At 38.6% G+C, this 10,232-nt stretch overlaps 1 protein-coding gene across 4 annotated transcripts in view; it reads left to right on the forward strand.

Annotated features, from left to right (window-relative positions):
- grid2ipa (glutamate receptor, ionotropic, delta 2 (Grid2) interacting protein, a) overlaps positions 1-10,214 on the forward strand; it is a 51,471-nt gene extending 41,257 nt beyond the window's left edge. For 3 of the 4 annotated variants that reach the window (XM_072693667.1, XM_072693668.1, XM_072693670.1), the window contains 8 exons: positions 563-652; positions 2,131-2,327; positions 3,669-3,824; positions 4,080-4,166; positions 4,253-4,382; positions 4,541-4,659; positions 6,089-6,253; positions 6,943-10,214. In XM_072693667.1, coding sequence (XP_072549768.1) covers positions 563-652; positions 2,131-2,327; positions 3,669-3,824; positions 4,080-4,166; positions 4,253-4,382; positions 4,541-4,659; positions 6,089-6,253; positions 6,943-7,026 — 1,028 coding nt within the window. In that variant the 3' untranslated portion in view covers positions 7,027-10,214. The remainder of the gene's footprint in view (positions 1-562; positions 653-2,130; positions 2,328-3,668; positions 3,825-4,079; positions 4,167-4,252; positions 4,383-4,540; positions 4,660-6,088; positions 6,254-6,942) is intronic. The other variant, XM_072693669.1, reaches the window with a different exon arrangement.
- Positions 10,215-10,232: the final 18 nt, after the last annotated feature.

Raw genomic sequence — 10,232 nt, forward strand, 5'->3', positions numbered from 1 at the left:
AGGGGAAGAAAAGATATGCGTGTTATTGGTTAACACACAAACAATGTTTTACTAGTTCAGAAACCCCTAGTGTTGACCTCATTGTGGAAGCCACCTTGGGTACAGAGTGAGGCTTCATGCTGCTTTAAAAAGCCTTTGATTTATGTGGCTGGAGACCAGTCACAGCTTCGGTGATGCCAGCGGCAACAACATGACATACTTTTCGACTTAATCATATTTTTGTATCATCTTGTCCTATTCCTCCCAGCTAATTCTTGACAGATCAGTATTTCGCAGCGTAAATTGGTCCCACTGTAGGTTATTGGGTATTTTTTGTCTGTCTGTGTTTTAAGTTGTTACAAAAATAAAATAACTCTGGATCTGTTTTTTTTTTGCCTTACAAGTTTTTGGACTTTTTGTTTTTTAATAAATATAAAAAAGATATACATGTGCAAGCTGTGTTGGTCCTCTGTTGGACACCGCCCATCTATCCATCTGTTCATCCATGCATCCGTCCATTCACCCATTCACACTTCCCTTTGGCATGGAGAGCACTCCCTCACACTTTGTTTATGTGTGTCAGTCTCTGTTCCAGAGCCCACACCTCAGCCTGAGACATTCAAAAAGAAAGATGTGGTTGAGATTCTTTCCCATAAGAAAGCCTACAATGCCTGTGAGTAGGATAGGCAAAAACAAAGAGTCTTCTCTGTCTGTCAAGCTGTGCTCTGTGGTGTCCAGCTTGGTTTAGCTTTGCTTATATAAGGCTATTCCTCCATTTCAGTGCTGTTTCTAAGGTGCCCTTGTGAACTTGGCCTCGGCATTTACCACAAGGGGAATCCCTGATGGCCTCTTAAGGACCTTTCGGTCACTGCATTAGCTCGAGTGAACTTTAAAAGATGACTCCTTAAAGGGATTGAGAGAGATTGATCGAGAGAGTGGGGCACAAGCTAATTCAGGGTAAACTATAAAATTGACTTCATGTTGTTAAACACATTTAAACAGAATTTACTTTTGGCCACCTTATATATTTCCATACCAGCAGCATCTGTGAATTTTAGGGCATTTTCACTCTTGTCCCAAAAACATACTGGTCTGCAACCAGGACCAATTCTGGGCTTGTTTGGTGGGAGGGTTATTATTGCTGCACAGAAGAATTCCATTCGAACCGAACCTAGTTCATCCGTTTCAGCACTCTCTGTGAACCACACCCCTTCCTGGAGTCATAGCATTCCACCATAAGGGTGATAAGTCGAAGGAGTAACGTGACATCATAAGCCAATCAAGCAACCTCACACATCAAATCCATTTAAAATGAAATAAATATGTATAAATAAATGGACATAAATAAATATCAGCAAGATCTCTGCAAAATCTCTGCAATATGATGCATTTTCAAATGATGGACAAACTAAAACAATAAACGACTTTAAAATACATAGTGTGCTGCCTGCCATCAACAGCTGGAGCCTGAGAGAGCACAGTTGGCCTTGCTCTCTTCCTATGAGTGTTGGTTGCCTGGTGACATTTCATCAAAAGAGGTGGTGGCTGAGGTGCGCATGTGTTGAAGGAGGCATGTGTCAGTCCTCACCTTCCCTGTGTTGGGAGCACTACATGTGATGGGGGAGGGGGGGAGGGGGTTAATTGGCTATCTAAAATTAGGGAGGAAATTAATACAATTCAAAAATAACAAATAAATAAATACATAGTATAAAAAGAATTGATTTGCTGCATCAAATTAGGCGTTATGCAGGAAAAGGCTACACAGCTAGCAACAAAAAAGGAGAGCGATGTTATATTATATGTGCTTAACTACCTAATTAGTGCACTAATGCTAACCTAACTTCCCAGTCCAGTCCTTGTTGTATGACAAAGACCCTATACTCTATGTGAGATGCAGTCAGTGAGAGCAAGTAAAAGCAGTGTTGAAATGGAGGGTATGCCACCTTTACTTTTTAAATCACAGTTGTTAAAGTCTCGCTAGGCTACATCCGCTTTTTGTAGGCTTTGCTGACCCTCTGCTAGATTGTATCTGATGCTGTTAGCTTACGCTACCTTGTTGAATGTCTTTAGCAAGGGTTAAGGGCTGCTAGCCTTTGCCTGCTCACTGGTTTGCTGATCTTTGCCTGCCTCGCTGGTCCACTGTTTCTACAGCCATCTTGATCGCCCATCTGAAGCTGTCTCCAGGTGAGCTGCGACAGGTGCTGATGACCATGTCGACCGATCGCCTGGAGCCAGCACACATCAAACAGCTGCTTCTGTATGCACCGGATGAAGATGAGGTTAAGCAGTACGAGCAGTACAGCGATGACCCCTGCAAGCTCAGCGAGCCTGATCAGTTTGTCCTGCAGGTAACAAGGCAGACAGATTTGATCAAGGCCATAGACATGCCCCCCATATATTTCAGATATTCAGATATGCTCAAATGACCCCCAATATATTGATGTAAAATGATATATTAATAAAAATATTCCACACATTAGTTCTATGAAATAATAGGATCCATCAGTGTTCCCATCTGATGTTGATGGGACAATTATTATTGTATCACTGTACCACCATATCAGCACTTCACTTTAGCTAAGTCTTTGTAGCTAGACAACGTCTCTGACTAGAAAAGGTAATGTTAATGTCAGTACAGCTTTTTGCACTGAAACATTATGTGTTTTTGTGAAAATACATAATATTAATAATACTCTAAAGTAAAAAAATAATAATAATTAAATGAGTCCTAAATCACGTAACCATCAGTACTAATGTTAACTATTATAACCAAGTTAACTGAAACAATTAGCCACACATTCACCCAGTAACCAATAATGGTCACGGGCATATTCAACCAACATTAATGCCTTTGTGTTTAGTTTTATTCCATTTATTAAACAGGTTGAAAGTGTGATTTCGATATTGCCAGCACCTGTTACGTTTCATAACTACAAATTAAAAGCATCACATAATTGAAATCCAATAATCCTATAGAATTGTCCAGTCCATTTTCGGAGTTCTGTTTGGAATGATATCAGGCCTTTTGTCTCTGCTTTTTTTGTGGTGTTCCAATGCCAATAACAAAATAACATGTGCAATGATATTCTGTGGGAAGTGGTGCATTTTCCAAAATGTCATGATCAAGTGCATGTTCAGGTCCTGGCTACTGCTTTGGTTTTGATCCAATCTTTGTGCAGGACTCGCTTCACAGTAGAACAGTGCACCACCACTCCACAATCTGCTTAATCTTCCTGAAGGTCCTTTGAACAGATTTTCCTTACTAGCAATCCTACATGCAGTTTTCTCAGGAAGTTCCAGACCTTAACTTGACCTCCTCTGTTCCTGTTCCTGACAATTGTTAATTGAAATTACGCTATCTTCTCAAAGCCTCCTCCTGGCCCAGACACAATTCCAGTTCAAATTTAAGGCATTTTATATGCAATATTGAGCCAGGTTTGTCTTTAAGCGGATATTATTTAGGTAGTAGATTTGTTTTGATTTGATATTTTGTACCTATGTGAATTGCACATGGTTGCTTTCAGTCTGTTCTACCTGGTTCCAGTGCAATCCCTCCCCATAGGTACTGCATATGCCTCTGGTTGAAACAGTGCACAGGAAATCTATGGATTTTTGGCCAATTGGGAAATAAATTGAAAAGTAAATAATGTAGCGAATAATGTTGTCTGTGTGTGTATATGTATCTCCAGATGCTGTCGGTGCCTGAGTATAAGACCCGATTGAAGAGCCTGCATTTTAAGAGCACACTGCAGGAGAAAACTGAAGAGATGAGAGGAGGCTATGACTGTGTGTACAAGGCCTCCCTGGAGCTCAAGAACAGCAAAAAACTGGCAAAGATCCTGGAGGTGAAGCTCTATTCCTTTACTGCTACATCAGAACCTTCACCGCACACACATACATTAGAGGATGATAAGACTGATTAAACATATGCTCTTTATAGTCCAGCTGCACATTGCTGGCTGAATGCCTGTAGTCTCAGACTCAATCTCTCATCACAACTCAGCATCCGCTATCATGTTCTGTAGATTTCTGCTTTGATAAAATGCTGCCGCTTCCTCTTGGCTCTGAATCTGCTTTGTTTCTATTGGTCTTGTTTCCAGTTTGTCCTTGCCATGGGAAATTACTTGAACAATGGCCAGCCCAAGGGTAGCAAGACCACTGGCTTCAAGATCAATTTCCTCACCGAAGTAAGAATGTATTTTCTGCATAATGATCCACATCTAAAGTCCCTGTGACACTGTGTACATTCATACACACTGATCTCACCTTGTAGCTTGCCACCACCAAAACAGTGGATGGAAAATCTACTTTCCTGCATATCCTGGTCAAATCATTGTGCCAACATTTCCCTGAAGTACTGGACTTTGCCAAAGAGCTCACTACTGTCCCTCTTGCAGCCAAAGGTGAGCAGATGATAAATTCTCAGACACTCCCAGGCATAACTTTAGTCAACTACAAGGTTCTACTTTTTAAAAGCAGTTTCAATGGTTAGGCTTTTTGCTTTCATGCAAAAAAGATGCCTAAGAAGGCTTATCATTTCCCCTTTTGTGCTTGTCTGCAGTGAATCAGAGGAACATCACTTCAGATCTGAACGACCTGCATAACACCATTCAGGACATCCGTTCAGCCTGCCAAAAGATGCCAGCCACTGCTGAGGACCGTTTTGCTGTTGTCATGAGCGTATCCTTCCACCAAAACCTCCTGAGATGCTGCCTGAAGCACTGGATGTCTGGAGCATTGTCATTAGAAAAGCCTTTATCTCTTATCTTATCTTCTTAACTTTATTGAGGGTTAACACCTACATCTAATACATCCCAGGCCTTGACATTTGCGGGACAGTGTGATTATCTGCACTATTCTCCTTTTCTGAATGATCATAATATTTTGGCTCAGTGTATATTGCAGTTAATTTTGGACCATTTCTATTGATCTGTTCTTCATGAAATGCACATGCACTGCAAAGAGTGGCCAGCGCTATCAGATATTGTCCAAAAATAAAATCATATAAAATGTCTTATAAAAGTGAAGCTGTGAACTTCAGCATATGCAATAATGTTTATGGACCCAAGCGTAGGATTTTTGAATTGTAACTCTAAGGACAATGAGCAAAACAAAAAGTGCAGCAAGGTAATACTTCACTGTTCACTACAAAGCTCTATGGCTTACACAAGAAAAGGTAAACATTAGCAAACACACCGCTTACACTTTACTTCACACTACACATTGTTTTGGGAGTTAAAAGACAATAAAAGGCTCCACTAAATTAATATAAAAAATAATGTAAAAAAAATAAATAAATAAAAAATAATAATTAAAAAAATAAATAAAACTGTATATGTGCACAGTCATATCAGAATATTATGACCACCCCTGGTTTGGAGTGAACTTGGACTGGGATGTCACAGATGCCATGCGTCTGTCTGAGTTTAAGGCACTTATTAATAAGCGAGCACACCAGTCAGTTGTAGCAGAGTGCAAAATGATCGTCATGGGCAAAGGACACGATTTGACTGATGTCCAAAAGGCCATGATAATAGGGTACCGGGCAAGGGTGGTCTAATCTAAGCATCTAATTTAAGCATCTAATTTAAGCATCTAAGCATTAGATCTTGTAAACCTTTAAACTAAAAGGATATACTAAGCATATAAATCATAAAAGTCATTTTTATGTTGATTTGTCAAATTCAAAATTAAATTTAATTTTTTTTTTTTTTTCAATTTTTTGTTTGAACAACAAAACATAAACAAGAAAACCTTCGGAAAACAAGCAAAAGGTGACAGTGGACCTCAGAAGGGGGACCCATCATCCTCTGGTCAAAAATGATTTATAAAAAGTCAATAATTGACTTTCAATTCTGTTTAACTTCAGTACAAACACTGTGAAGGTGAGATAAAGACATTGTTAACATAATTAGATAAAAAGCTCTCCACTCTCCACCATTTTATTGGCATCCTGAGTCACAGTAAATCACATGTTGATCCGGTGCATACATGTCATGTTGCAGTTTTTAGCATATGAGACATCTTTATATATCACAGTAGAATTGTAGTGCAGTGATTCCCTCATCATTCCATCAAGTGTAGAGCCTTAACTACATGGCATATGTAGGGTTTCCTGGAGAACAGCCACCCTGCAGTGCAGTCTCTGGAGTCACTACAGCAGAGGTCTATGGAGGAGTTCTGTAAAGTGGCCTCCTTCTTTGGGGAGGACGGCAAGACCACCACCACTGAGGCTTTCTTTGGCATCTTCGCCGAATTCATCTCAAAGTTTGACGTAAGTTGCTCGAACGATGCCACCAAACCTCTACTTCTGCTATGATAATTCTACTCAATATGTGCTGCTAGACATAACTGGTGCTACCTGGAGCACTGAATGAGATGCATTCATTGATTGATGTTGTCATCAATCATGTCATATACAAGATAGGTCCAAATATTTGTGGACGCCTCTTCTAATAAATGCCTTCAGCTACTTTAATTTGCACCCATTCCTGACACAGATGTGCGAAAGCATACACACACAGCTTGTCTAGTCCCTGTAGAGAAGTATTGCCAATAGAATAGGACTGTCTAGAGCAGATAAACATGAATATATTGGCACCATGTCTAATGCCAGGTGTGGGCAAGAGGGGTATAAAGTCCCCCAGCATTTAGGCTGTGGAGCAGTGTAGCTGTGTTCTCTGAAATGATGGCATTCCTTCCAGTACTTTGGGGTTGAAGTCGGGTGGTGATCATCTAACATGCTGACCTCACCAATGCTCTGTAATCAGATCCGTACAGCAATGCTCTAAAATCTAGTAGAAAGCTTTCCCTGGACAGTAGAGATAACTCTTCTTATACTCTTCTTTAATACCGTAGAAACAATGAATAAGCAGGTGTCCCAATACTTTTTTCCCATGAACTGTATAGATATTTTCAGATTTACTGCTGTTGTGTGTGTGTGTGTATGTGTGTGTTTTACAGAGAGCTCTAATGGATAACCAGGTTTCAGACAATCCTCCGCGCAGCCCACGTACTCCCCGCATGGCCTCTCCTCTGGCGTGGTGAGGAGACACACACACATACATTAAGGAACACACACTCATACATACATTTACTACACGTCTACTAATACACACTGGTATTCCAGCACATGAACATGGTATATACACACAAGCACTCACAAAATAGATACATACTAGTGAATTACACTGTACATGTGCACAAGTTATACACACACACTTCTGAGCAATGGCATAAGTTACTTGTTACTGTTTTCCACTTTGTTCAGACAAATGGACAGATTTAAGGCCCAAAGCTGGAAATGGAACATGTAACTGTGCAAGTGTCGTATGTTAAATAGAGAAAGTTGAATGTGTGTAGTACCAGAATGACGTATGAACACTGGTGTTTTAATAATGTACATATGGATTTAGATATGGTACTGAATAAGCTGTGGGATGTAAAATGTGAGCAGAACTGTGAATGGAGAATGTGTGTGTATTATTTCGGGTATGGACATCTGGTCTGTTTTGCGTTAGATATTGCTGAGGGCTTTATTTAGCAGATGCTACTGATTCTAGAATGTACTTACAGTATAGAGATTATGGACATTTCCACTAAACCATAGGGTGTTCTAGAGATACAGGTTGATTTATAATTAGTCAGATCAATGTCTTAACTAATAAGGTTCCTCATATGCAGGATGTTTAGATGCAATACAGTATCAAACAAAATACTATTATAAGAGGTTGTAGTTTGTATAGATTTATTATAGCATCACAGACGTGATCATAAGAAGAGTTATTGATTTTCTTTTCTCCTATAATGAATGGATAGGCGGGTTGCTGGTTTTACGCAGAAGTGTTTCAAGTGTTTTATGCCATTTATGCAAAAACTGTATTGTTTTTTTTTCTTCATTATCACACTGAGCCTAGGATCATAATTTTGTATGATCTTGCAAATATTGTGCTTTATATGTAAGCAAGACATGTCGCTGTAAAATGTTTAAGTTTTTTTTTTAACCATCATGGAATTTCCAAGATGGAAAAAGCAGATGTAGCTTTAATTGTTTAAAAGGCTGTTTTTTCAACTTGTGAATTCAATATATGGAAGAATCTTTTCTTTATTTATATTACACTAGTTTGATTACTGATCTACTGTTGGTGTTGCCTTTTGAGCTTATCTCATAGTGAAATGTACATTAACCTGTTGAGATGTTGGATGTATTGTCTGTCATAAATGTTTACAATCAGATATAAGGGCCCAGGGGGGTTTGCAATAAAAGCAAAAATTATTTAGATCACATGGTTGCTGATATTAACAAAATGCACCTGTGATCCCTTATATTCATAACAATGTCTTAATCTTAACAGTGTCTTTGTGTTTCTCAGAGCAAAAAAGAAAGATCCTTTCTAACATGTGCTAAACTGTACACTCTCATATTGTGCTTTTGATATAGGTGCTGTTTGTTTGGTTTTATTATTTAATTTTTTTTTGTTAAGACAACTGATATCTACAGTACTGTGCTAGAGTCAGAGACCACCCTTCATTTACTTAACATCAAAACAGATGCTAAAATATTTATGTTTTTTATTACGGCTTCCATTCTTTCCTGCTGACATTTTTGCACAGTTCAATCTTAAAATTTGAAAAACGTTTTTTTTGCCTCTCACCATCCAAAGAATCTCAAACACATTGAATAATGTTGGACTCAGCACTCATTTCATTCATTAGACCCTGTATGTAAGCCCAAATTTCACTTTCACAACTACATTACTGTTATAATCATCAATTAAGCATCAATTTCATAGGCCCTAAAATCAAACCCAGTGGGACGCCACAAGATATGCTTAATCAAATGTTTGTCAAAAATGAACAGTAATTTCTGCACTTGGGTTAATAACTAAAAAAATAAACAGAGGGTTCAAGGGGTTAACTAATATTCAATCAAAACAGCTGGTAAGTTATTTTTTTTTATTAATTAAAGCTTCCAATCTCTTCAGAAGACTTGCTTTCATTTTCCTGCAGGGAGGTTATTCTGCACCTCTAAAGTTCAGTCATAGAAGTAGGAGCATCTTTGTGCCTCTCACCATTTTAATTATTTTACACATTCAATAATGTTGAAGTCTGGACTCTGTTTATTTATTTAATTAACATCCAATTAAAACACCTCTTTCGTTATTTATTACGGCTTCTTTTTGGGAGACTTTCTCACATTTCCAAACTTCAGTCTTAGAAGTTGGAGCATTTTTGCATCTCATGGTCTGAATAATTCCAAACACATTCAACAGTGTTGAAGTCTGGACTCTAGTGTGTTCAGTGCATTGTTCTGTGAATACCAGCTTCAACAGTTTGATAAGCAGATATTCTTCTTGAGATGTTCAGCCTTATGTCCTTTCAGACCCACAGTGTTGAGTTCTGTCTTCTTACAGTAAAAGAATCTGTTTAGATCTGAAGCAAAAGTGGAGTTTGATTTTCTCCTGTCTTTCAATGATAGAAGCTTTGAGGACTGATTTGTTGTCTACTAGGTCTTGCGTAGTTATTAGGAGTCCCATTTAACCTGCATTTTTTGTTGCATTTTAGTTTTTCAATTATTCTCTGTGTACGTGCCCATTCCTTATGCAAGTAAATTATCAGATCTGCTCAGAAATATTTGCTGAAAAAGAAATATCTTGAACATAATGTTTGTTTTGACTGGAAATTAAATGACAGATGGTCTGTTTCTGACTTCTGCACGGCACTATATCTTGATGTTTGTTGTTCTGTGATATTACTTGACAAGTCTGTTTCTTTCTTTCCTTTATAAAGACCACCTGTATTCTCCTTATTTCTTATATAGACCTCCCATTTCTTGCTGTTTGGAAGCAAACACTCTAATAGTGTACATCACTCCTGCCATTCTGAGAGCAGCTGTTTTGTTGCCTTGGCCCTGAGAACCTTCCTGAATGTTTTGAAGTGTGAATGATTTGGAGTAGTGGATGCTTTGTAGGTGGCAATGATTCATGACCTGTATGCAGATTTTCAGTAAGCAAACTTCTCAGCAGAGCGATAACATCAAAAGCAGCAGCTCCAATGTTGTATACATAGCCTCCCGTTTAGGAGACTCCTTGCTTCTCCTCTTGATTAAATGATTTATTTGCTTTGTGCTAACAAGGTTTCTCACACTGCTGTCACTCTGTGCTGTAGCTGTGGATAATTGCTGTTGCAACATCGCTCTGTTACCTTTTTGGTAATAAAACCTCCTTACATTTTAACCAGCGTGTGTGTGGTCT

The sequence above is a fragment of the Salminus brasiliensis genome, chromosome 12 (genome assembly GCF_030463535.1).
Source record: "Salminus brasiliensis chromosome 12, fSalBra1.hap2, whole genome shotgun sequence".
Taxonomy (NCBI): domain Eukaryota; kingdom Metazoa; phylum Chordata; class Actinopteri; order Characiformes; family Bryconidae; genus Salminus; species Salminus brasiliensis.